The sequence below is a fragment of the Chrysochloris asiatica genome, unplaced genomic scaffold, assembly GCF_000296735.1.
Source record: "Chrysochloris asiatica unplaced genomic scaffold, ChrAsi1.0 scaffold00009, whole genome shotgun sequence".
Taxonomy (NCBI): domain Eukaryota; kingdom Metazoa; phylum Chordata; class Mammalia; order Afrosoricida; family Chrysochloridae; genus Chrysochloris; species Chrysochloris asiatica.
The window spans coordinates 19,455,636-19,482,766 of NW_006408527.1; the positions used below are offsets into that span (position 1 = coordinate 19,455,636).

Here is a 27,131-nt window from a genome sequence, read left to right on the forward strand (position 1 = left end):
AAAAAAAAAAAAAAAAAGGGTCACCTGGGGGCTTTTGCTGACACTGAGAAATGGGGGCAATGTTTCCAACATCCCCTAAAGCAAATGGCTAAAAAAGAACAAAATATGTAAATGCAAATTAAGAGGCAAGTCACACGTAAAGAATTTAGGATTCCCAAACGTGGTCAAGTGCCTGCTCCTGTGTCCCACAATGTCAGCTGGTGTGAGTGGAGGCTTCCTGGATAAGGCTTTGGTAGGAGAAGGGGGGAAGTTTCTGAAATACAGTTTTATAGTTAATAGTTATTAGTTGGTTTCCTTTGGTGAACTCACCCTAGATAATGGGAGAAAAGTTCTAAGCTAACGCTAGCACCCACCAATACCAAGTACTTCCAGTGGTGGAAAACACACTACTGGGAGTCATGCAGACTGCTGAAGACACTCACGCTCGTTTTGACCCCCAGGGGGGCGGTAGAAGGACAAGACCAGGGAAATGATAGCTGCGATCTCCAGGATGATCAGGGTGACGTCTTGAAGCGCTTCCCACACTAACTCTAAGAAAGTCTTGGACCTTTTGGGGGGAATCAAGTTCTGACCAAACATTTGCCGACGTTTCTCCAGATCCACAGGGTTCCCAGAGAGACCTGAAAGGAGACAAGAGTAGAGTGAATGAGAGAACAAAGGGGAGGAAGGGATGGGTGATCAATGAAGGCAGTTAAAAGATCCCCCCTTTTAAAGACCCCTTAAAAAGGTCCCCTCACTTCCTTTTCTTGGTCTGCCTGAGTATGAGAACCAGTTAGGGTGACCAATCATCCTGATTTTCCCATGACTGAGGGGATGTGGGACTTTTCAGAGCTAAAAATGGGCAAACTGGGGTGAGTTAGACACAAGGACTCACGCTTCCTGGGAATCAGGGTAAGCTACCCTCGACCTAAAATCCCATCTACTCCTACACTGTATTCCAGGCTCCAGCTGTAAGAATATAAATATTAAAATGTTCTTGGGAATCACCTAGAACTTTTCTCTCACATTAATACGTAAATTCTGGCACTTGTTTAAACACAAGGTCACTTTCCATCGACCGGCTCACACACTAAGTAAGAGAGAATAAACAATCTGCCCAAAGTCATGCTAGGTTGAGGCCCAACCTACCCAGGTGTCCTGGTTCCAAGTTCCAGTATCTTTAGGAGATGATCAGAGCAGAAGTTTTCGTACTGTGACTTTTGGGCCTCCTCTTTCAGCACAGATACCTCTCCCATTTCTGTTACACATACACACACACACTCACCAGCTTTCCCGATCTGGACAGCCAAGCGAGTCAGCTTGCCCTGAAGCACTGATTTCTCCTTTTTGGGTGTCTTTGTGGCCTTTTTCTCCTTTTCCTCACTGTCGATCCCTTCTTGGCTGTTGAGTGGTTGGATCTCCAGGGCCACTCCATCCTGGGTCTTTGCTGGGGTGTACACACAGACAGAAAAGGTGAGCAGGCAGGGTGGAAGCATTGGGGGCCAGGCAGGTGGAAACCAAAAATCCCTTCTGTCTTCTTCCTGGAACACATCTTGGGCCCTGACATGAGTTTTGACCATTCCCACCCCATGACAGACATGGAACTTGCCTGCAACCCTCTATTAGGTAGGGCCTTTGGCTTGATACACTAGTAGCTGGAGACAGAATGGGATGCTTTGGGGGTATGGATTTCCTCTTCAGTGGCAGCTTCCTGGCACCACCTCAGAGTCCCACATCAGTTTTATTCCAGCAAGGAGATTAGTCATGCCACTAAATGATATTACCAACAACCCTCCTTCCTGGAATTCAGTACTCAAAACAGTGATTCTACTGCTGAAAGGGGCCTCAGGGGAAAGTTGCCAGATGTTTCAAGAATATAAGGGTCTTGGTTTGCTTTATGAAAAGGTTCGTTTATTTGCATACAAAAGCTGGCAGGCAAGAAACAAAGACCGTCCCACCTAGACACAGCATTTCCAGCTACTTCTTAAATCAGCTGGCAGGGCAGGAAACCCCCTCCTTCCCCAGTCTGAGGAAGGTAGGGAGGTATACTGTGGGACCTAGGGCTAGGCCTTTTGAAGGAGAGGGAAGAAGCTGGAATAAGAGAAAGCAGGGATAGAGACGGATAAATCCATTTTGTTTTTTACAAGAAGAGTTAGAGACCTAAAATTAAAGAATTATTTCTGTTTGGCCCGGTTATCCGGTGTCGAACCACGATGTAGGTCAGAAAGGAAAAAAAAAAAAATCTCTGGGAACTGTCTCAAAAGAGCAATTCTTGCTGGTTCCCGGCACCCTTCCAACTTCACCCCTGTAGAGCTCAGGCCCTTTGCTTAGGGTGTCTTTCCTGAGAGACTGTCTCTGCTGTAAGACTCACAAACAAGACAGAGACGGGATGTAAACACAGCCACCAGAAAGAAACACATATCAGATCAGGAGGAAGGAAACAGACTGTGGAGAGAACAAAGAAAGAGATGGGGGGCGAAGTACAGAGAAGGGCTCTCTCCAGCACCCGAGAAGACTAGCAGAGAAGGAAACCAGACTGGAAGAGGACACCGATGAGGAAGCTAGCAAGAGGAGGGTGCAGGGACAGCCCACCCCAACTCCCTCCACCACAAGGAGCTGAGGTCTTCCAACCCAGAAACTGATGGGCTCAGGTTCTGGACCACAGGTGTTTACCCGAGACCCCAGGCAATGAAATACACAGCTTAGCACCCTGGGAACAACAGATCCATCCGATACACACTCCAAGAGAAGCCTTGACTTGACGTTCTAGAAACCAACAGCAGAGGGTGCTGTTGTCCCATCTTAAATTGGGATTGGGACCTAGAGACCACCCCCAAATCTCTGCACCTTCCTCAGGATGACGCGGCTGGGCCACAGCAGCAGATAACAGATTTATGGTGAGGAGAAGGGAGAAGGCAGATGGCCTAGAAAGGTCTGGTTTGAGGTGGGCAGGTAGGTAGAGATGGCAAAGGAGTGGGTGGAGAGGTTACCTTTGTTGCGATTTTCAGGGACTCCTTGTTTTTTACCTGTTTGAACAAGAAAGAGAAACGTGGGGTGGAGACCCAAAGTGACTCTTATAGAGATCAGATATCCAATTTGTTGGTCCTGCTCAGAGCCCAGAAGAGCAGCAGCAAAGGGGCTGGGCTGCGGGGAGGGGCTCGGGAAACGGAAAGGAAGCTCACACCATGTGCTTACATTCACTGTTGCTGGGGGCACTCAGACAGGTGAGTGCGCAGGTGGGGACACCCGCCCCTGGCCATTTCCTCTGGCTGCTGATGGGGTGCTCCTGGCAGAGGGGTTGGGAGTGAAATGTTTCAACTGTTTCTGCCTGGCCCAGAGTCTCCACATGTGCATTCAACAGCACGCACCAGGCGTACACTAGCTTTCTCCTTATTCATCTGCTGGGAGCCACAGAAATGAACCATCTAGTTTCCTCCCTGAGCATGGGCTTTGCTTCCTTTTCACAAACTGCCCTCGCTAAGCCAACTCATACCTTAAGACAATCCTCCAGCCAAGTGGTGGAAGACCTTCTCTCCCTTATAAGTGCTGCTTAGGGAAAGGTGTAGATTTGGTTTTAGTGTCTTCTTATTTGCTCTCTTTGTTTCCTTCCACCAGTAACGAGTAACTTCAGGGTAGACGTTACCTCTTGGTTCCCATTTTCCTAGCTCATGTCTTTTCCACTGGCAGCCCGTCCTTTTGGCAGATAGCTTAGTTTTTCTCATGACCATTCTTCCTGTGGCCTTGATTGTTCATTTGATCCCCCATATTTGAGGAAGGAAGTGACAGGAAGAGGGCATCTGGGGCCAGAGTCCCTAGGCAGCTCATTTTGGGAAGGGTTTATACCGTGTTCCTTTATAATCCACCAAGAGACATAGGGATTGAGGCTGACAGGCAACTTCATTTGGGAGTCTAGAGCCAGGATCTGGTTTTCATCAAAACACCCTGGGGGGAGTCAGGGTTCATGGTTTTTTTTTTTTTAAATCTTGGCAAATGGTTTGGGTATCTGCTTCCTTTTCTCCAGCAGATTCTTCCAACCAGGTATGTCATCCAGATCTGCTTTCCTTGTTTCCTAGTTTGTCCACGGGGATGAGAGACAAGAGATTCTCATCCTGAGTGTCTCTTACCTTTCTTCTTCTTCTCCATCCCGTCTCCCTCACTGGCCCCCAGGAGGGTAAATATGATTCCGGTCTGTGAGTTGACACCAACAGCAGTCACTACCATTCTGCCAGAACCTTCCATGACATGGGTTCCTATACAGAAATGGAGAAAATGAGAAGGAGCATTGGTTTTTATACTGAGCCATGATTTGATATGAAACATAAACCTAAGGGGAAAAACATCAGTTCTTTCCTCCTTCCCTGTAGATAATGATTTACTCAGAAGATAGCAGAAAAAGGTAAAGAGCTAGGTCCATTTAAAATAGACCAAGCAATGCAGGGTAAGGAGAAAAATGTGTCTAACTGCTTCAGAGTAAGGACTTTCCTCTCTGGCTAGAAACTCCTCTGAGGCCCCTTGAAGAATCTGCCTCTTTTAAGTTGTATTCAACCCACCAAAGCTTTTGTCCATGTTGACGTCAGGGGAAGAAGACAGGACAGAGCCAGATGAGAAGGCAGGGTCAGGAGCTGGACCCGGTGCCTTGGCTATAGAATGGGAACTTGGGAAGTCAGAGGCTGTACCTGAGAGCAGCATGGGGTCTTTATCCAAGGACTTCTTGACATGGTCTGACTCCCCAGTCAGAGAGCTCTCATCAATCTTCAGGTCATTGCCCTGGATCAGGATTCCGTCTGCAGGTAGTAGGTCACCTAGTACACAGAGAGGAGGAGAAGGGTTAAGGCCTGGCGAGGGCTGGGGACATCTGACTCCTCCAACATTATCTCAAGGTTGCTTCCCTTTGTGCTACCTATAGGACAATGACTCAGGGAGTATCTGGAGAGCCTTACATGACAACTTCAGCCCTGTACTACCTGGAATGACATGCCTTTCCAGCTAGTATAAATTCAAGCTATTATTATTCCCCAAACAGCATCCCCTGACCTGAATATTAAATACTTTTAACTCTAAAGCACCTGGGGTACAAGTTTGACCATCTTCTGGGAATGTTATTCTTTCTTAGAATTATTTCCTACAATCTTCTCTAGCACAAACCTTGAAACTGACACAATCTGAGGACTTATCTTTTTGGTTCCTTAGCAATTCTTAGGCCCCTCAGTCCAAAAGACCAAACCCAAACCCACTGTCATCGAGTTGTTTCGGACTCACAGTGACTCTGTAGGCCAGAGCAGGACTGCCCCACATGGTTTCCAAGGCTGTGAAATGATATGGAAGCTGACTGTCGTATCTTTTTCTCTCGGGAGGTGCTGGTAGGTTCCAGCCATCCCAAGAGACAGTGCTCCTTTCAAAGGACTTACCCTCAGAATAAGGAAGGTGGTATAGATACAAGAAACAAAGTGCTTACCATATTTGATTTGGGCGATATCGCCCACCACAATCTCAGCCACAGGCAGCTGGATGATCTGGCTGTTTCGGATAATGGAGAATTTCTGCTCCTGCTCAATGCGGCTCTGCAGCCCTCGGAATTGCTTCTCTTTGCTCCAGTCATTGAAGGCGGTCACAAGCACCACGATGAGCACTGAGAAGAGGATGGCTGCCCCCTCGATCCAGCCGGCTTCTGCCTCCCCTTCATCATCTGTGGTACTCACAACGTGACCACACTCTATCCCAGGGAAGGGATGGAAAAAAAAAAAAAAAAAAAAAGGGTCACCTGGGGGCTTTTGCTGACACTGAGAAATGGGGGCAATGTTTCCAACATCCCCTAAAGCAAATGGCTAAAAAAGAACAAAATATGTAAATGCAAATTAAGAGGCAAGTCACACGTAAAGAATTTAGGATTCCCAAACGTGGTCAAGTGCCTGCTCCTGTGTCCCACAATGTCAGCTGGTGTGAGTGGAGGCTTCCTGGATAAGGCTTTGGTAGGAGAAGGGGGGAAGTTTCTGAAATACAGTTTTATAGTTAATAGTTATTAGTTGGTTTCCTTTGGTGAACTCACCCTAGATAATGGGAGAAAAGTTCTAAGCTAACGCTAGCACCCACCAATACCAAGTACTTCCAGTGGTGGAAAACACACTACTGGGAGTCATGCAGACTGCTGAAGACACTCACGCTCGTTTTGACCCCCAGGGGGGCGGTAGAAGGACAAGACCAGGGAAATGATAGCTGCGATCTCCAGGATGATCAGGGTGACGTCTTGAAGCGCTTCCCACACTAACTCTAAGAAAGTCTTGGACCTTTTGGGGGGAATCAAGTTCTGACCAAACATTTGCCGACGTTTCTCCAGATCCACAGGGTTCCCAGAGAGACCTGAAAGGAGACAAGAGTAGAGTGAATGAGAGAACAAAGGGGAGGAAGGGATGGGTGATCAATGAAGGCAGTTAAAAGATCTCCCCTTTTAAAGACCCCTTAAAAAGGTCCCCTCACTTCCTCTTCTTGGTCTGCCTGAGTATGAGAACCAGTTAGGGTGACCAATCATCCTGATTTTCCCATGACTGAGGGGATGTGGGACTTTTCAGAGCTAAAAATGGGCAAACTGGGGTGAGTTAGACACAAGGACTCACGCTTCCTGGGAATCAGGGTAAGCTACCCTCGACCTAAAATCCCATCTACTCCTACACTGTATTCCAGGCTCCAGCTGTAAGAATATAAATATTAAAATGTTCTTGGGAATCACCTAGAACTTTTCTCTCACATTAATACGTAAATTCTGGCACTTGTTTAAACACAAGGTCACTTTCCATCGACCGGCTCACACACTAAGTAAGAGAGAATAAACAATCTGCCCAAAGTCATGCTAGGTTGAGGCCCAACCTACCCAGGTGTCCTGGTTCCAAGTTCCAGTATCTTTAGGAGATGATCAGAGCAGAAGTTTTCGTACTGTGACTTTTGGGCCTCCTCTTTCAGCACAGATACCTCTCCCATTTCTGTTACACATATACACACACACACAGACACACACACACACTACTGAGAATGCCAAGAAATTCCACTGCTTATATTGAAAAGAAAAGGAGCAAAGTCTTTCAGACAGTACACAGTCCTTGATTACCAGCATCCTCCACTAACACATACATGCTTACACGTTTACACACCACACTCATACACATGAACATTCTAGGCATGTTCCCGTGGGAAGGGGTGGGGGCAGGAGGGGGGGCGTGAGAAATAGGCAGAATCATTCCCAGTGCCTTTCATACATTTAGGCCCCTGTGCTGGGCCCCAGGGCGGTGACTCTTTAAGGGAAGGAGGGAAGATCCTAATGTGGCCATTAATGCCAGTTGGCATTCATCAAGTTGTTTACGCACTGTAGAAATTAGCCAGGGTTTTGGCACTTGCAGCTGTTGACTGGACTGTTTGATGGAGTCCCCACAGGCAGGATGGGGCAAGCTTTGTCCTAAAAACAAAAAAGGCAACAGCTGGGGAGGGTCAGAATCAGAGGAAGGGGGCACTCAACCGAACCTCACACAAAGTTCAAGGAAAAGCGGCTGACTGGAATCTGCTGGGAGGAAAGTGTTGCAGTAGGACTTCCTCGTATTGAAGCCAGAGTGAAAAACCATTCCCCTGGGGGATGGGGAGGGCAGAGATCTACTCTACATCCATTCTCATCTCTACTGCATAGAACCAAGAGCATTATTTCAAAGGACAAGAGGAGAGATTTAGGTTAGAACTAAGGAAGCCATTTCAGACAGAAAAAGATTTTTGAGAATGGGAAAATAGGCACCCAAGAGAGTATTGCTGGCAGAGCCTAAGGCAGCCTTTACTTCCCCTCTCTAAAAACAACAACCATCAGGAAAGGTATTTGAGGATACACCTCTGTCTGAGAAGGTGATGTGGGAACCCTCTTGAACGTAAAGCGGTGGATGAACAGGCAAAGCCTAGGGAGCTGCTCCACGCCACACACATAGGTAGCTGTGAGTCGGAATCAGCTCCATGGCTGCTAATAACAGCCTCCCAGGGCACCACCCTGGCCTCCAGCAGAGTGGCACAGCTGAGAGCCACAGGGGACTGGGGTCTGGGCTGCTTTCCAGAGGCTCCCTGCTCCATCACCCTGAGCAGTCAGGTTCCCAGTAGGAAAGACAAGTGAGGGCCTGGGAGAGGAGCATTTCTGGGGCCCAGTCATCTTGTCCCCTGGGTAGGCAGAGGCAGAGTTGCCAGGGGGGCAGGGCCTTGCTGTTTTTCTCTCCTCAGGGATCCCAGTTGACAAGGCTGTGCCAACTTCACACTGCTGTGTTGGAGGGTCATGTTTGTTTTAGGGAAATAAAGGATGTGATAAAGTTGTTCATCTACTTGGGATGTCCCTCAAGAAAGCTGGATTCACAAGATAAACAGAGGAGCCCGTGCCTGTAGCCCAGTTGCCATAGGGTAAATTCCTAATCACTGCACCCTATGCACAGCAGAACTGCTCCATTTTCAAGCTGTGAACTTTCGGAAGCAGATCACAAGGCATGTCTCCCAAGACAACTCTGGGTGGATTCAGATCGCCAGTCTTTCAGTTAGTTGAGAGCTCAGCTGTTTCCACCACTCAGAGACACTAACAAAACCAAATCCATTGCTATTCAGCAGATTATGACTCATAGTAACCCTATAGGACACAGTGCCTCATAAGGTTTCCAAGACTTTAAATATTAGGATCTTTTGGTTAGCAGCCAAGCTCTTAAACACCACACCACTACGGTTTCTTGAATAGGGCTAGTAAATAATTGGCATCCCAGTGTGGTGCTATAAAATATCCACTGGACTGCTAAGTGTAAGGTTGATGGTTCAAACCCACCAGCTGCTCCTTGGAAATCCTATGCAGGGACACTATGAGTCGGAACTGACTTGACGGCACTTAACAACATCAAAGTGGATAATTATGAAGGCAAACCAGGACACCAGATATTAGAGACCATCAGAAAGGACTTCCCAGCAGCCTAATGAAGGCTAATGCAAGGCCTAATGTAACAATCTACCCTTGCATCCTACCTGAGGGAACAAGAAGAAGGGGCACCTGCTCCCATATCAATATCTTGTAATCATCTTTGGTTCCTCTCTCTCTTATCCCCTGCATCTAGGTAGTCAGGAGGCCCTGTCAGCCTCCATAAGCCATCTAGAATCCCGTCACTTCACTGCTATCATTCTGGCCTGAGCCATTTTCATCTCTCACTTGGATGATGGCAACAGTATCCTCAACGGTCTCCCTGCTTCCACCCTCATGCTCTGAGAGTCTGTTTTCAACACAGACTTTAAAAAATCACCCAATGCAGCACATAACACTCATCTCTTCAAAACCCTCTGGTGGCTTTTACTTGGGGTGAAACTGGACACCAAAGAACTTGACATGGGAACACTAATTGGCTCTCTATATTTTCACTCAAATAAAAATAAAACAGTAAAAAAAAAAAAATAATGAAACAATATATGATTTGTTGAATGTAAAACTGATGATCTGCTCTGTGAACCTTCACTGAATTCACAATAAAAAGTTAAAATTAAAAAAAAGTTCCAGTGCCCTGTCAGGCCCTGTATGAGCTTTCTAGTCCTCTATGGTTGTTGTTGTTAAGTGCCATTGAGTTGGTTCCAACCCAACTGTGACTCTGTATAGGGTTTTCAAGGAGTGGCTGGTGACCTTGAACTGCCGACCTTGCAGTTCAAACCAACTTTGCAGTGCAGCACATTAACCCACAGTTATGTCCAGCACATTAAGCCACACCAGGACCACCTGTTCACTGGGATCCAGTCAAGCCAGACTTCCTGCCTTTCTTTGAATGTACTAAGCATGCTCCTGTCTCAGGGTCTCTGTCCAGATTCTTCTTCACTAACTATTCACTAGGGTCACTGGGATAACTGGCCACCCTACTTCATTCACAAAGCAGACTCATTGCTGCCTCCTGCACTTCACTGAAAGTTAGCACTGTCCCCACTGTTGACAAACGGGGTGAATGAGTCCCGTGTTTCTCCTCGCGGGACATTAGGTATGCCATCATCCAATCTATGAATTTTGTACTCACTAAAAGATATCATGGAGTCCTGGTGGGGCACTGTGGGTTAAAACACTGGACAAGTTGATTTGAACCACAAGGTCAGTGGTTCAAACTCACCAACTGCTCCTTGGAAACCCTATACAGGGTTGCTATGAGTCGGATCTGACTTGAAGCCGCTTAACAACAACAAAAGGTATCTTATGGTTTCTTTTGGGCCTAAGCAAATGAAGCAAGACATGCTGTGGGTAACAAAGGCCAGGCCTGACTCTTGTGTAGGCTCTTGTAACATCCTTGTTCCTTAAAAAAATTTTTTTGCCACTTACTATTCATCTAGGAGTCCTGGTGTGGCACTGTGGGTTAATTCACTGGATTGCAAGGTTGGTTTGAACTGCAAGGTCGGCAGTCCAAGCTCACCAGCCACTCCTCAGAAATCCTATACAGGGTCACTATAGGTTGGAACCAACTCAATGGCACTTAACAACAACATTCATCTATCTGCTCCACCTTAAGTTACCCTAAGTTGGTAAGTAGCCAAGTGGCTGTCCCAGTTCCCAGCATGCCCTGCAATAGGGAGGGACACATTGAGGCTGTTAGCAGTAGTAGCCCAGGGATTTGTCTCTCTGACATATGGAGTGGCATGGGAAAGTGGGCCTGGGAAATCCTCAATTTTGGGCTTTCCATTCATTTCTTTCTTTTATAGATCTTAGCAGCTGTAATTTCATAGCCCAGGAAATGGTTGTAGGCCTTGATCTCTGTAGTTAGGTGTGGGGCTGCTGACCAAAAGGTTGACAGCTGGGATCCAGCAGCTGCTCCATGGGAGAAAGATGTGGTCGTCTGCTTCTGTAAACGTGACAGCCTTGGAAACCTGATGGGCAGTTCTTCCCTGCCCTGTCGGGTTGTGATGAGGAGAAGGAACACTCTGGTAGAGAGAAAATACTGACAGCAGAAGAAAAGGGTTTTCCCTAGAAATTCAGCAGGAAAATGAGCAGAAACTTTGTCCCCAGAAATCTGGGAATGTGAGCCCTATGAAAAGCAGGAGTACTTCTGACTTAAAGAACTGGAATGAACACATGGGCTGGGGGACACATGACGAATCATATGCTGTGAAGTCATCGCCCCCACCCCACGCTGGGAAGTTACTCGGCCCCTGCCCAGTAACTGGGTGGGAGGACAGGCAGCAGTGGAAAATGTGTGTCTGCTGTGAGTCTGTGCAGGACCCAGGGGCTGGGAGGAGCAGCTGGAGCCCAGCCCTCAGTGGCCTGGCTCCAGCAGGGAAGGAACAGGGCCAGCTTCACATTGATGCCAAGGACAGTCGGCAAAGGCACCCTTGATCAGAATGGGCTGTTTCAGAAAGGACTAGGTTAGACTTCATGAAGGACTTCCTAGCTGTCAGGATTATAATACCAAAAGAGGCAACAGAATCATTTCCCTCAGAGATAATACAAGAGAGGTTTCTCTGGATTGACCTGAAGATAGTCCTACTTGGTACCTGAGAACAGACATCAAAATGACTTTCAAGTCCTACCATAAAAACCCTGGACTATGAGACAAAGGAGAAGTAGCTTAAACCCACTAGAGGCTGACAGGATTCCGCCAGTTCCTGATGTCATCCAACTGCTGCTCCACCTGAGAAAGCAGTTTCCCAACCTCAGCATCTCCACTTTAACACACTCACAGTGAGGAGATGCATTTGCTGCTATCTGTTGGACTTCCCACCCTTAGACAAGAAGCAATCTATTTCAGGCCATAGCAAGAGGAGACAGAGCTAAGAGAAGAACATCTGTTTCCTCGGTCTCAGCACACGAAGGCCTTGCCCCATATGGGCAGCTTCCTAAGAGAGTGTCTCCCTTTATCCAGTCCCCAGGTCGGTGCCTTTTTTGAAAACTCTAGTGAGGGGAAGAGAGAGCTCCGCAGAGTGTTCTCTCCAGCCCTCTGTTCAGCTGTCTTCTGCAGTCCTGCCTGCGTGTTTCCATCCACGGTCACACTCCCCAGTGCTCACACCTTGGAGCTAAATAAAAAGAGCGACAGCCCCACTTCCAAGGGTAGACGCAATTCCTGCTTCAGCCCAGGAGGCAATGCCATCCTTCCTCCCATCCCCAGTGGATGGTTAAATGCAAGACAATCGCAAGAAGGTTTAAAATAAAACCCCACACTTGCAAAGGTTTCTGCTGAGTTGCCCAAGGAATGCAGCATAAAGGGTTCCAGGTCTGGTGAGGAGGCAGGGAGGTTCACAGGTTCAGGATGACCTCACCACATCTCTCTCCATCAAGAGCTCTCTGCCCACTGCCTGGCAGCATCATGCCAGCTAACCCAGAAGCCCGGCTGTGGGTAAGGAGGGGCTGTAGAGAAAAGAATTCTCTGGGGTTGGGCTGGGAAGAGAAGAAGGCCCACAGCTGTTAGGCGCGGTCAGCCTCATTCAGCCCTAGGCACGTAACTCAAAGCAGCAGACAGGGAACTCCCAGGGTGCACTGTGGAACTCCCTCCAGAGGGAGGAGGGGCAGAGGGAGGGCACTTTCACTCTTTCGGTATCCTCTGCTATCCTGATACCAGTGTTACTTCCCCAGGTTTTAGGAAGGCCTTTTTCTCTATCAATTGCTGAGTATTTTTTCCTTCCCAGCTTGGTTTGAGCTGGTCTTCCCACCTCTATTCTTCCCCTCCCTCCCAAAATAATCTTTTGGCTTGAATCTCATCTTCAACTAGTGCTGAGACATCTGTCCACAATGTGATGGTCAGAGCTGACCACACTTCTCTACTGTTCATCACTGTCCCCCCTCTACTGTCGGTAATAAGGGACAGAGTTAGGGGACAAGTTGGTTGAAATTGTATTCAATTTCATATTTGGCATATGAAGGACCACATATTTGGCATCCTTACTTGGGCTGGGACAAGAGTTCAAGGTGATGCAGGGCATTAGGAGAGAGAGGTAGCGGGGCTAAGCTTCAGTCCTAAAAATTCAAAGCAGACTACAAGCCCTAAAACTAGGGAGAAAAATCTCAAAGAAGTAATTTCTCTTTCTCTCACATCCATTCAACTCCATATTCGTTCTCACCTAGCAGTAGTGCACTAGTTAACTACTCTGCTGTTAACTGAAAGGATGGTAGTTCAAACCCACCAGTGGCTCCACAAGAGAAAAGCCCTGCTGATCTGCTTCTGCAAAGATTACAGCTTAGGAAACACTACTATGTCATATGTGGTCACTATGAGCTGGAATAGACTCCACAGCACCTTAATAACAGTTCTATACATCCACCCGGCACTATCACTGACCTTGCCGTTAATGTACAACCTCTGTGCCAATGTCTAATATTACCATTTAATCATAAATGTGTATGAAATGTTACAATTACTAACATTTAGTGTTGTTGTTAAGTGTTGTCAAGTTGGTTCCGACTCAGAGACACTGTATAGGGTTCCCAAGGAGCAGCTGGTGGGCTTGAACCGCTGACTTTGTGGTTCACAGTCCAATGCTGCTCCTAGAGCACCATACCAGGAGTTCATTTAGTGTTGTAGGTGAACATTTATTGGGGATATAGACAATGCTACTAGGAATTTCAATCTGCCATACAGAAGAAGAATCCAATCATAGTATGTGCCACAAGGTGGCAATTCTTGGTAAACCTGACCTCAAAAAGCATGCTAATAGGGACATAGTTAAATTCCTGAGGTCTTAATAGCAACAGAGATGTTAACCTAAATCTGAAGCTAATGAACCACAATTGTAATTTGGGCTAACGCCCTTAAAACAGATTCTTTCCCCTTTTGCTGTTTACTTCCCAAAGAATCTTGGCTCCCCAAACCAAAGTGCCCATTCAGTAATTACGGAGGGCAAAGAGGTTTGGGTCCTATGCCAGGAACATTCAGTAAACAGTAATAATAACATCGAGTGTTATGGCAGAGCTTCAGAGCTAAGCAGATGATACAGGAGTCCTATCTGCAATTGCTGAGTCCTCTTCCCTCCCTTGCAATCTCCTCAGCTCAGGAAGCTCCCATAACACTCTGCTCTTCCCGCCAGCACCAGGGCCAGGTTTCTGAAATTGCCTTAATTTGTGTGCCGCCTCTGTTAGCTTGTAGCAGGATTGAGGAACGTCCAGCCCATAGGCTGTCTAAGGTCTGCGAAATCATTTGTCTGGCCCTGCCAAGGCAACCACAGTTAAGCCATCACATTGGATGGTTGGTTATGTGCAGTGGAGTTGGTTCCGATTCATAGCTACCCTGTATAGGTTTTTTGAGGCTGTAAATCTTTACAGAGGTCGGAAGCCTCATCTTTCTCCCATGGAACAGCTGGTAGTTTGAACTGCTGACCTTGAGGTTAGCAGCCCAATGTGTAACCACTATGCTACCAGAGGTCCTTAGCCATCATATTGTTGTTGTTGTTAAGTGCCATTGAGTTGATTCCCACCCATAGCGACCCTGTATAGGGTTTACAGGGTTTCCGAGGAGAAGCTGGTGATCTTGAACCACCGACCTTGCAGTTCAAACGACTTGCAGTCTGACGCATTAGCCCACAGTGCCACACCAGGACTCCTAACCATCACATTGGTGGTGGTGGTTATGTGCCATGTTGTCGGTTCCAATTAGTGCGACCCTGTCCAGGGTTTCCAAGGCTATAAATCTTTATGGGAGCAGAAAGCCTCATCTTTCTCCCACAGAACAGCTGGTAGTTTCGAACTGTTGACCTTGCAGTTTGTAGCCCGATTTGTAACCACTACGCTACCAAAGCTCAGTTAATGAAATGTTTGACCAAATACAGCAGGCAACGTTTTAAGGTGATATGGCCTTTGGATGATATTATAAATTTTGCCTCTATAGAGAGAGCCCTGGTTCTTTGGATGATGTTATAAATTAGGCTCTATAGAGAGACTGTGATTACTGCGGTCACCATTGTTGTTGAAAAGGAATTCCACTGTCACGCCCTCAGCTCTGCACAAGGAGTCCTGGTGGCATAGTTATCTTCTAGCCTGTATCATCTCTGCTTTTTGGGAAGAGAGATTGGTTGGATTCGGGGTGTGGTGGGGTGAGGTAAAGTGAGAAGAAACAAGCAAACCAAAAGGATTCCATTGGTACACAATATTCAGATTTTCTCTACTGATACACCCAAAGTGACACAGTTCATTCAAGAGTTAGTGCTCAACCATTGCCTCTTTGCTTTGTTTATAAACAGACACAAAGGTGAAACTCATAATTCATTTGGGTGTAAACATATGTCCTCTTTCAAGTCTCCCTCCTCAGCAACTTCTTGTTTCCCTACTTCTCCTTCGATACTTCGCTCACACTCTCTGCCTTGTTGTTGAGTGTTGAGGTTAACAAAGCATCGCCACCTCTTCTTGTGTCTAATCAACTCTTAGCCACTGAGACCACTACTCTTTCTCCAATGAATCAATGTATATTCAAGGAACACACATCAGCATTGATATTACTATTCTTGAGGAACAACGAGACATTTAATCAGGTGCTCCAAGTGAAAAGCTAAACTTATCTGTGCTCCCATAGAGATTTACAGCCACAGAAACCCTGTGCTGGTGATGGTGTGACGTGAAGTTGGTTCCAACTCATAATGACCCTGTATAAGTTCTCCAATGCTGTAAATCTTTACGGGAGCAGAAAGCCTTATCTTTCTCCTGCAGAATTGCTGGTAGTTTCGAACTGCTGACGGTCCATATTTGTAATCTAAAGAAGTAGGAAACGTCAGGGGATAAGTTGAGGTTAGTAGCCCAACTCATAACCACTACGCTACCAGAGCTCCTTAAGGAAACCCTATACAGCATCGTTTTGAGTTGGAACTGACTTGATGGCATGCAGCAATAGCAGCAAACCAAAGATGCTCATCAATCAACAGAAAATAAATGGGGAAGGTTCTACTTTGAGAATTCAATCTGAAATAGGAAGAAATACATCTATATACTCTAGGCGCCAATGTCTTCAGTCTCCCCACTATCAATTCACTTCCAACCAGCAAAATTCAAGCAGTAGGTACATTTCTTTATTCTGATTACTAGTCTGCAGGGGCCTCCCACAGGTGACAGAACTATGCACAGCAGTCAGGCACCTCAGTGTGGTCTTCTGTGAACAGACGGGCTTTTTATAGCATCAGCTCATCAGGGCACCTGGATATTGATGCTGTTTTCTGTGCCTGGCCCAAACTAAATAGTGCAGCATTGTCCTTGTCTGGGTGGAAACTCCTGTGTCTGAGCTGTTCTATGCCTCCTTTCCTTATCCCTGTATTTTCTTCACTCAGAAAAAACAAACCGACAGCCAGTGAGTCAGTTCCAACTCCTAGCAATCCTGAAGGACAAGGTAGAACTGCTCCTTAGGGTTCCCGAGATTGCAAGAGCCTTACGGCAACAGACATCCTCATCTTTCTCCTTCAGAGTGAGTGGCTGGAAGGTTTGAACCACTGACCCTGAGGTTATTAGCCCAATGCTTAATCCACTGATCCGCCAGGGATCCTTGTCATTTGGGGCTAAGAATTACTAATGAGAACTTTGCCTTCTGACGCCCAGTCTCCCCAGCTCCAGGACCAGCCCTATATGCTAAGTATCACATAACAAGCAAATCATGGTACATATTTATAATCTAAGGAAGCAGGAAATGGCAGTGGATAACTATGCCACTGGTAGGCATACTGGGACATATCATGGCCAATGCCTATAGCAACAGAGACACCCGCCATTGGAAAGAGTGGCTTACAACTGCAAGTCTGAAACCAGGGCTGGCAAAGAATCTAAGGGCATTAACATGTTGTTGCTGTTACGTGCCATTGAGTCGATTCTAACTCATAGCTACCCTATATAGAGTTTCCTAGGAGCAGCTGGTAGATTTGAATGGCTGACCTTGTGGTTCAAACTGACACTGCAGTTGAGTGCTTATTTGACTGTGGCACACCAGGAATGAGAATCCAATGTTGAGGGTGAAGCACAGGGCTCCATAGGATAAGCATTGGACTGTGAACCACAAGGTCGGCAGTTGTAGTCCACCAGCTGCTCTGAGGGAGGAAGATGTGGCTTTCTGCTCCCACAAAGATTTAAAAGGCCTCAGAAACCCTGTGCAGGGTGGGTGTGAGTTGGAACCAAAGCAATGGCACTTAACAACAACAACAACAAGGTTGAGAGAAAAATAGAATATCTGTTGGCTTTTGGGAATGGTTAACTTTTTGGGGATAAGCACAGTAGCAGCTGTGGGAAAGGACTTGGAAAAAGTTTACAGGAGTCTGTTACTAGGACCTCCTGAGATTCCAGCTTGTTTGGATTCTGGAATTTCATTTTGTGAGGAAAAAAAAAAAAGACAGACCAAAAGTCCACGTGCAACATATTGTTAAGCGCCTTTGAATCAGTTCTGACTCACACTGATGCTCTGAGGTGTAGCTGGTGGGTTTGAATCACCAACCTTGAGGAGTAGTCCAGTGCTTATCTACAGCACCACACCAGGAGTCCAAGAACAACATGGGAAGGTGAAATGAATGAGCCTGCTTAAGTTCTAATGGATGTTTCTAAAGTTTGCATTATCTCAATAAACACATATCAGGAATCCAATAAAGCAGTTGCTGTTGAATTGATTTCCAACTCACAGACACCCTGTGTGTTTCAGAGTAGAACTGTACTCCATAGGGTTTTCAGTGGCATGATATTTTGGAAATAGATTGCCAGGACTTTCTGCATGGATTCCAACCACTAGTCTTTTGGAAAGTAGCCAAGTACTTCACCCAGGAGTTCCATAATAGGAGCAGCCTCTCTTCAACAGCATTTGTTGCTGTTAAATGCTGTGGAGTCAGTTCCTGAAAAGAGTTTCCATGGAACGGCTGGTGTATTTGAACTACAAACCTTGCAGTTAGCAGTCTGGTGTTTATTCTACAGTGTCACACAAAGGGTGATACTGCTATAAAATTGGCAAGATTAAGAAATCTAGCTGTTAAGATGTAGGAAGTACACAAAGGGCAAAGGGCAGCCACTAAATACTCGTACTAATTAGAAGGCAAAGACTGAGCCACCTGAAAGTGACATGAGCGCAAATTGTCATCTTAGCCAGGCCTCTTTTTGAGACCAAGAGGTGAGTGGGGCCATGGACAGTGGTTGCAGTATACAGACAGGACCCCTTCCAGAAATAATAATATACTATACTCCATGTTGTTGTTAGGTACCATTGACTCTGGTCAGACTTAAAACATAGGGTTTCTGAGGAATGGCTGGTGGGCTTGAATCATTGACCTTGTGGTTAGTAGTTCAGTGCTTATCCTACAGAACCACACCAAGGCTCCATTGTACCCCACTTGCTGTTAAGCGCCGTCAAGTAGGTTCTGACCCATAGCGACCCTGTGTAGGGTTTCCGAGGAGCAGCTGGTGAGCTTGAACCACTGACCTTGTAGTTCAAATGGCTTTACAGTCTGGCGCATTAACCCACAGCACCATAACAGGACTCCATTGTACCCCATAGGCACTCATATTTTGACAAATGTCATCAGACATACGTCTCTATTTTAAACTAAGGAAACCAATTTATTGTACATTCATTATGTGTATGGGCACTGTACACACATTATATTATTTATTCCCAGTAATTCCATAGGGTGGTGGTACAATGGTTAAATGCTCCCTGCTGATCGGAAGGCTGGCAGTTTGAGCTCACCAGTGGCTCCACAGAAGAGAGATGTAGTACTCTTGTTTCTCTACAGATTACAGACTTGGAAGGCCTATGGAGTAGTTCTAATCTTCCCTATAGGATGGTAATGAATCAGAGCTCACTTAATGGCAATGGGGTTAGTAACTCCATAGGCTAAGTAAGGCACCCTGGTGGCACAGTAGGTTAAGTTTTGGGCTGCTAACTGAAAGGTTGGTAGTTCAACCCCAACAGCTATTCTGCAGAAGAAAGATAAGGCGATTGGATTTCTTGAAAGATGTATAACCTTGGGAAACACTATAGGAGAATTCCACTCTGCCTCGAAAGGACAGGATCTTTGCTACTGCCTGACCTGTAAGGTCAAGGAAGAGTCTGTAACTGGGACGTTGAAACCAAGCAGAAGAAAGCAGGGTTTCTTATGGTGTTCCCCCATTTTGATAAAACAACATTTCATATTGTCATGGCTCACTAGGCAATTGGACTGAGCCAGGTAATCATGAAGCTGGATTTCTCACTTTCTTTTAAGAACGGCTTGTTGTTGTTTTAGTTATGTGCTGTGGAGTCATTTCCGACTCATAGCGATCCTGTACAGGGTTTTTGAGGCGGCAAATCTTTACGGGAGCAGGAAGCCTCCTCTTTCTCCAGTGGAACAACTGGGAGTTTCGAACTGCTGACCTTGCGGTTCTCAGCCCGATTCATAACCACTGCCTGATTCATAACCACTATGCTAGCAGAGCTCCTTAAGAACAGTTTAGGAAGAACTATATTAAACTACATTGAAAGAAAAAAAATCAATAATTTCCTAACAGAAAACAGAGGGAATGATCCACAGATATGATAGATATGATGGGTACAAGTATCTATGTAATAATTTATCATCCCATTTTTAGTTGTATACAACAGTGAAAAGGAGCACTGGTAGCGTAGTGGTTATGAATCAGGCTGCGAACCTTAAGGCCAGCAGTTCAAAACTACCAGCCGCTCCGCGGGAGAAAGATGAGACATTCTGCTCCGGTAAAGATTTACAGCCTCGAAAACCCTGTACAGGGTCGCTATGGGTCGGAACCGACTCAAAGGCAGTTAACAACAACAACAAAAACAACAACAGTGAAGCTCTAAATGGGGTAGATAGTTATTTATTTAATTTTGTGCCCATCCCTCCCCTCATTACACTGTAAAATCAGTATACAGTAAAGCCTGTGAAAGTTGGAACCTGTGTAAGATGAAAATTTGTCAGAGAAAGAAAACCCAAATCTTTTCCACTAGAACAAACAATAGCAAAGTGGTAAGACTGTACCCTGTCAAGGGTGGAAAACTTGTGAGATCCAGAAAAGCAAGACAGTCTTGTTGAGTTCTGGTTCTCGAAAGTTTGACTGCATCTAATACTTCTTTTATAAGCAAAAACTGAAACTGAATAAAGGACTTGATTATTTACTGATAAAAACATCTTTACCACAAACATTTGTAAAAGAGAATACCCTATTTCTGTGCACTGGCACAGAAAAAGGAGGAAAGAATGAGTCAGAGAATCCCAGATGCTATATTCTTCCCACCATACATAGATGTTCCAGTGGTGTTTCCAGAAATGTACTTTCTCAAGAATCTGGAAAAATACCCTTCCCTAAACCCCTTTCCCTGAAATGGTCTTTACCTTCCACAGGGGAGGTTTTCAGTCTACTGCAGATATTCTGTACGTCTCCATAGTGGTCATTAATCTGGTTCATTGCATCAGTGGAACGCAGCTCCATGAGTTTCCTCAGGTCCATTACTGTGCAGCCAAAATCCCCTTCACGGTTCTCAACCATTGAGTTGGCCACCAAGGCACGTTCTGATGGGTTCGTCATTTTTGCCTGCTGTTACCAAGCCCCTCAACCAGAGATGTGGAGTTTGCCTTCAAATGGTCAGAATCTCCTGCTCTCCTGACCCCACTTCCTATTTCTTGATTCTCTGGGGGGCCAATTAGGAATCAGACTGGCTATATTTTGCACAATAAGCTTCAAAGTAGCAGTTCCAAGCCCAGATCCTTTCTTGTGTATGAAGTCTGGCAGCAGGAGGAGGAAGAGGATGGGGGAAGGGAGTGGAAACCGGACCACGTGTCACGATGATTGGCGTCCCCAGGTGGTGATGGAAGTGGTTGTCCAGGGTAGGTAGGTTCCTAGTTCAGACTGCTTAGGCCAAGTTGAGGTGCAAACAGGATATGCATGTTACCATGGAGGCAATCTTAGCAACAACCAGCAACTGTGGTGGTAGCGAGGCAGCAGGAGAAGGAGGAGGTAGAGGAGGGTTCCCTGGATACCGATGACAACTGGATCTCTGGAAAAATGATTCAAATAGACAAAAAGAAACAATTAGAACAGCCGTGGGGACACAGATATGCAAGGACAAGAAGTACCCATTATAACACAAGTGTTTAAATGACAGTTGATGTCTGATCTGAACTGGTAGCTGAGGCCTGAGCTGAGTGAACAGGCTCAGGAAGGGCCCTTTCTGCCCTGGGAGGCCCCAGCAGCCTATAAACCCCAATGTAGAGATGTACTCTTAGATACACGCCAATCTTCATGTTTCACTTCTCCCAAACCAAGAAACACAAATCCCACAAGTAGGGGGACTTGGAAATAAAAGGTTACACTTTCTAATGTTCTATTTGAGAGACTTTCTAATGATGACAAGCAACACAGAGCCCTATGGTCTGATCTTCTAAGAGATGAGAAGAGATCAGAAAAGAAATCTAGATTCCTAAGAAAGTAGGAGGGTGGCCTGGTGGGGCTGCCAGTCTCCCCAGATCCCAACAGCCTCCCCCCTCCCAACACATACATTTGCAAATCAGAAGGAGAAGTGACAGATGTGAGTGAAAATCACTGGTGTGGTCCCGCATACTCTGCCTCCAGCTGTATGGTGATTCTGAGGCCTGCTGCTGCTGCTGTTGTCAATAGGTGAAGGACTAAATTTAGGTTTTGGGTTAACTAAGGCCCGCCCCTTTCCAAAAGAGTGAGGAGGGAAAGTAAAAATGTGCTGGCAGTTGGAGATACAGGGTGGGTCCTTTTAAAAAAAATAATAAAAGAGCAGACCTCTGAGGAGGAAAGATAGTGAGTTTGAAGCTTATAAGTGTTTAAGGTTCTCTGGGGAGGCAGGGATAAGACCCAGAGACAGCCCAGGGCCCCAGTAAGGCAAGCAGGGGGACAAATCAGCCTGCTTGTGAATGAGAACCAGAGGGTGTCAGATCAGCACAATAAATTTACCTGAGAGGCAACCATTTCTTCCCTCAGAGGGAGGGTGTTGTTACTGTTCACATATGCTGAGTAAGGGCACATGGTGCTGTGTGTAGGTGAGGATGCAGATGGCTCAAGGTGGGGGGAAAGACTTATACAGACCCCTGCTCTCAGCTTCAGAGTGGAGCCGTGTGTCCTACAGGATCCATGGCCACACAGCAGCCATTTAAATATGATGGGACTCTTCCTGCCTGCAGAAAGCCCACGCAGTTCCCAGGAGTGGGGTAGTAAGAAACTCTGTTCAGCTTCTCCCTACTAAACAGAGGACTTCCTCATTTCTGGTGTGGCACTGTAGGATCAGCAGTGGACTGCGAACCACAAGGTTAGCTGTTCAAACCCACCAGCTGCTCCTCGGAAACTCTCTACAGGGTCGCTATGAGTCAGAACCAACTTGACGTCTCCTAACAACAACAACATCCTCACTACGAGAAGGTGAATGATCGAATAAGAACTTGACTCTTTTGTCAATTACTTTTCTAAATATCCTAAGTGGCTAAAGTTCCTGCGGATTCCAATTAATCCTGTTCCACTGGGATGGAAGTTACACCTCTCCCTTTTCCAGAGTACTCTCTGCCTCCTACCATAGAGTTTTAGCACTACTCCAGGTTACAAAGGATTATGCAAGCCGAGTTTTTTTTTTTTTTTTTTTTCTCTCTCTCTCTCCCTGGCCTTCCTCCCTTATCCTCCTCTTTCTTTTTCTTTCTTTCCTTTTTTTTTGGGTAGCATTATTCTTGTAGTTGTTATGTTCCGTGGAGTCAGTTCCGACTCACAGCGACCCTGTACATGTTCTCCCGAGGCTATAATATAAATCTTTACTGGAGCAGAAAGCCTCATCTTTCTCCGGCGGAACAGCTGGTAGTTTCAAACTGCTGACCCTGAGGTTAGCAGCCTGATTCATAACCACTACGCTATCAGAGCTCCTTTGTAGCATTATACTACACCCTTTCTTTAAGATTCCATCAGAGAATCCCAGGAACAAAGAGGTCTGAAGAGCCTGAGGCAGTGTGTCAAATTTCCTTCAGACTGTCAAAGGAATAGGCAGTCTGAAGAGTTTTCTCCCCATTTCTGCGTCTCTTCCAAGTCTTGAAGGAATAATTGATTAATGGTGATTATGCGTTGTGGAGTTGGTCCCAACTCATGGTGACCCTGCATAGGGTTTCCGAGGCTGTAAATCTTTATGAGAGCAGAAAGCTTCATCTTTCTCCCACGGAATGGCTGGTAGTTTTGAACTGTTGACCTTGAGGTTAGCAGCCTGACTCGTAACTAAGAGGGGCTAAAGTAACAAGAAGCCCATGTTGACCCTCAAGTAGAACTCCTTAACCTTTCAAGAGGATGCTGAGACCAGTGTTGATAGAGTGCTAAAATAATAATGAGAAGATTTTGCTTTTGCTGTATCCACTCACTATAATGTTCACTCCATGGAGGTAGGGCTTTTTATTTGCTTTGTTCACTGCTTTACCAGCTATGATGGTTAAGGTTGTGTGTCAGTTTGGTTGCCATGATTCTTAGTCTAAAGTAATCATCCCCCTGATGTTATCTGCCAGTCAGCTGTAAGGGGAGTTTTCTCAGAGGCGTGGCTTGTATCCAATATATTTGTATGGATGTCCTGGCAAAGCTTGCTAGCCGTACTCTGGCCATCTGATTTGTCAGTCAGTGAAATCTGGGAGCCAGCAGTCTTACCTGCTTACTCTTGGGTTCACCAATCCCTGCAGCTATGTGAGTCAGAAGAAGCTTCCAGCCAGACCCCTGCTCACAGACTTGGGATTGCCAGTGTTTACAACCATGTGAGCCATTTCCTTAGGATAAATCTCTCTTTCTAAACACCTCATTGATTTTGCTTCTCTAGAAAACAAAGCCTAAGATACAGTGAGATACACTCCTAGCACAGCAAGTGGTAGAATTAAGGGCTAGGGGACTCCCCAGAGCATGCTGTACCTCACTGCCCTGTGGCTCTTCTAAATCAGATGCCTCCCACAATTAGAGGCCATCACTTGCTTCCTATTGTCCATTCATTCACTTACTTAGCACTTACCATATGCCAGGGGCTTGACTGGGTGCTTGATGAGGACAGAGTGAGCAACATAGACATAGATTTTGTTCATGGAGCATTTGTATTTTTAACAACGAGTAAAAATAAATTATGAAATGCATTTGATAAAGATACCATATTAGCATTAAATAGGTACCTCTAACCTAGTCTAAGGAGTCCTGATGTGGCGCTGTGGGTTAATGCTCCAGACTGCAAAACCATTTGAACTGCAAGCTTGGCGGTTCAAACTCAGCAGCTGCTCCTTGGAAATCCTATACAGGGTCACTATGGGTCGGAATTGACTCGACGGCACTTGACAACAACAACAACCTAGTCTAAGGAGCTCTGGTAGCATAGTAGTTTCGAATTGGGCTTTGAACTGCAAGGTCAGCAGTTCGAAACTACCAGCTGTTCCATGGGAGAAAGATGAGGCTTTCTGCTCCCGTAAAGATTTACAGCTTCGGAAACCCTGTACAGTGTTGAAATGAGTCGGAATCGACTCCATGGCACATAACCACCAACCAACCTATTCTAGGTGCATGTAACCTAGAAGTCCTGCTGTGGCACTGCAGGATAAGCACAGGATCACACAAGGTCAGTTTGAACTGCAAGGATGGTGGTTCAAACTCATCAGCCACTCCTAGGAAACCCTATACAGGGTTGCTATAAGTTGGAACTGACTTGACAGCACTTAACAATAATAACTTAGTCTAAGAAAGGAGCCCTGCTGTGGACAAGCACTGGACTGCTAATCACAAGGTTGGCAGTTCAAACCCATCAGCCTTTCCACAGAAACCCTATATAGTTGAAACCAAGTCAATGGCACTTAACACCAACCAACAACCCTGTCTAAAAGACCAAAGGAAACAGAGTCTAATCTCCTGTTTTTACTAATTCCAAGAGACGCAAAATGTCACTGTGGTCCACTCTTCAGAGTGAAGGCATATGGAGATTGTGTCATTAATGGAGTCGTAGTTCAGGTCCAGTGGGTCTAAGAACCCATCTTGTAGTGGTTTCCCTAGTTCATAATTGGAATAGAGACACTCAGCAACTGTTAGTACCCTCATTTTGGATCCATGATAAATGGAATAGGTAGGAAAAGCCAAGTGAAACTATTAAAACTGCCCCTCTCTAGAAAAATAGTAAGCAAAGGACTATTGTACTGCTAGACGGATAGCAGAGGTTACTGTTATCATTGAGGACTTGAAGGATGCAGGGGGTGGTGCTTCCCACAACATTCCCATTCAACTTGCCTCTTTGGCATGTAAGAAAACCAGATGGATCTTGAACGATGTGGATTGTTGTAAACTTAACCAGGTAGTGATGCCAATTGCAGATGCTGTCCCAGATGCAGTTCAATTGCTTGAGCAGATTAATACATCCCCTGATATGCAGCTATTGACTTGGTCAATGCCCTTTTCTCCATGCCTGTTCTGAAGGCTCACCTGAAGAAGTTTGCTTTCAGTTGTCTAGGCCAGCAATACACCTTCACTGTCGTACTTCAGAAGTATATCAACTCCACAGCCTGGTCTCATAGCTTAGTCTGCAAGGACCCTGATCATTTTTCTGTTGCATGAAACATCACAATGATGACTCCTTCCTCTTAAGGAAGAAGCATCTTATTAGTTAAGACATTGTATGCTTGTTGCTGTTAATTGCTAGCGAGTCGGTTCCGACCCATAGTGACCCTGTGTAGGGTTTCTGAGGAGCAGCTTTGCAGTTCAAACTGACTTCACAGTCCAGTGCATTAACCCACAGTACCACATTGATCTGACAAAAATTCAGGCACCTTCTACCTCAGTGAAATTTGTAGTGGTCCAGTAGTGTGTTGAGATATTCTTTCTAAAGTGAAGGATATGTTATTGCATTTGATCCTGTTTGTAACTAAAAAAAAGGGTGCTGGTGGTATAGTATGTTACATATGTGTTGAGCTGGTAACCACAAGGTAGCAGTTATAACCTGCCAGTTACTCTAAGGGAGAAAGATGAGACTTTCTGCTCCTGTAAAGATTTACAGCCTTGGAAACCCTATACAAGGTCACTGTGAGTCAGAACCTATTCAGTGGCACACAAAACAACAATATAACTAAAAAGGGGGCACAATGCCTGGTGGGTTTCTTCGGATTTTTTTTTTTTAATGTTTCATTGTGAATTATGTGATAGTTTACATGGGAGAACATTAGTTTTGCATTCATCCTGTTGTAAATGGTTTCATTGCTATGGTTACAATCCCTCATAAACATAGATGCAAAAATTCTCAACAAAATTCTAGCCAACAGAATCCAGCAACACATCAAAAAGATAATACATCATGATCAAGTGGGATTCATATCAGGGATGTAAGGCTGGTTCAACATTAGGAAAAATGATCAACGTTATCCTCCATACAAATAATGTCCTTTTCAACGCTGTCGTTTTTGGTATAGAGGAATCCAACTGGTTTTTGTATGTCGATCTTATATCCTGCCACTTTGCTGAATCTTCCAATGAGGTCTAGCTTTTTTATTGAGTCTTTGGGGTTTTCTACATATAGGATCATATCGTCTGGAAATAGGGAGAGTTTTACTTCCTCTTTGCTAATGTGGATTTCTTTAATTTCCCTGTCTTGCCGTATAGCTCTTGCTAAGACTTCCAGCAAAATATTAAATAGGAGTGGTGACAAAGGGCATCCTTGTCTGGTTCCTGTTCGCAGAGGGAAGGCTTTCAGTTTCTCTCCATTGAGAGCAATGTAGGCTGTTGGTTTTGTATATATGCCCTTAATTATGTTGAGGAATTTCCCTTCAATTCCTATTTTGTTGAGTGTTTTTATCAGGAATGGATGTAGGATTTTGTCAAATGCCTTTTCTGCATCAACCGATATGATCATGTGGTTCTTTTCTTTTTTCTTATTTATATGGTAGATAATGTTGATCATTTTCCTAATGTTGAACCATCCTTGCATCCCTGATATGAATCCCACTTGATCATGATGTATTTATCTTTTTGATGTGTTGTTGGATTCTGATGGCTAGAATTTTGTTGAGAATTTTTGCATCTATGTTCATGTGGGATATTGGTCTATAATTTTCTTTCTTAGTGATGTCCTTCCCTGGTTTTGGTATGAGGGTTATACTTGCTTCATAAAATGTATTAGGAAGTTTTCCATCCTCCTCTATCTTCTGGAATAATTTGAGTAGAATTGGTGACAGCTCTTCCCTGAATGTTTGGTAGAATTCACCAGTGAAGTCATCTG

The 27,131-nt window shown here is 45.5% G+C and overlaps 1 protein-coding gene across 4 annotated transcripts in view; it reads right to left on the reverse strand.

The window, feature by feature from the left end:
- The window catches only part of ATP2B4 (ATPase, Ca++ transporting, plasma membrane 4), a 63,591-nt gene extending 42,753 nt beyond the window's left edge, over positions 1-20,838 (reverse strand). For all 4 annotated transcript variants that reach the window (XM_006834109.1, XM_006834108.1, XM_006834110.1 and 1 more), the window contains exons 1-7: positions 20,254-20,838; positions 6,139-6,336; positions 5,435-5,692; positions 4,656-4,781; positions 4,104-4,229; positions 2,970-3,005; positions 1,265-1,426 (exon numbers count right to left, since the gene is read on the reverse strand). In XM_006834109.1, the coding sequence (XP_006834172.1) occupies positions 1,265-1,426; positions 2,970-3,005; positions 4,104-4,229; positions 4,656-4,781; positions 5,435-5,692; positions 6,139-6,336; positions 20,254-20,446 (1,099 nt within the window). In that variant the 5' untranslated portion in view covers positions 20,447-20,838. The remainder of the gene's footprint in view (positions 1-1,264; positions 1,427-2,969; positions 3,006-4,103; positions 4,230-4,655; positions 4,782-5,434; positions 5,693-6,138; positions 6,337-20,253) is intronic.
- Between the last annotated feature and the right edge of the window lie 6,293 nt (positions 20,839-27,131).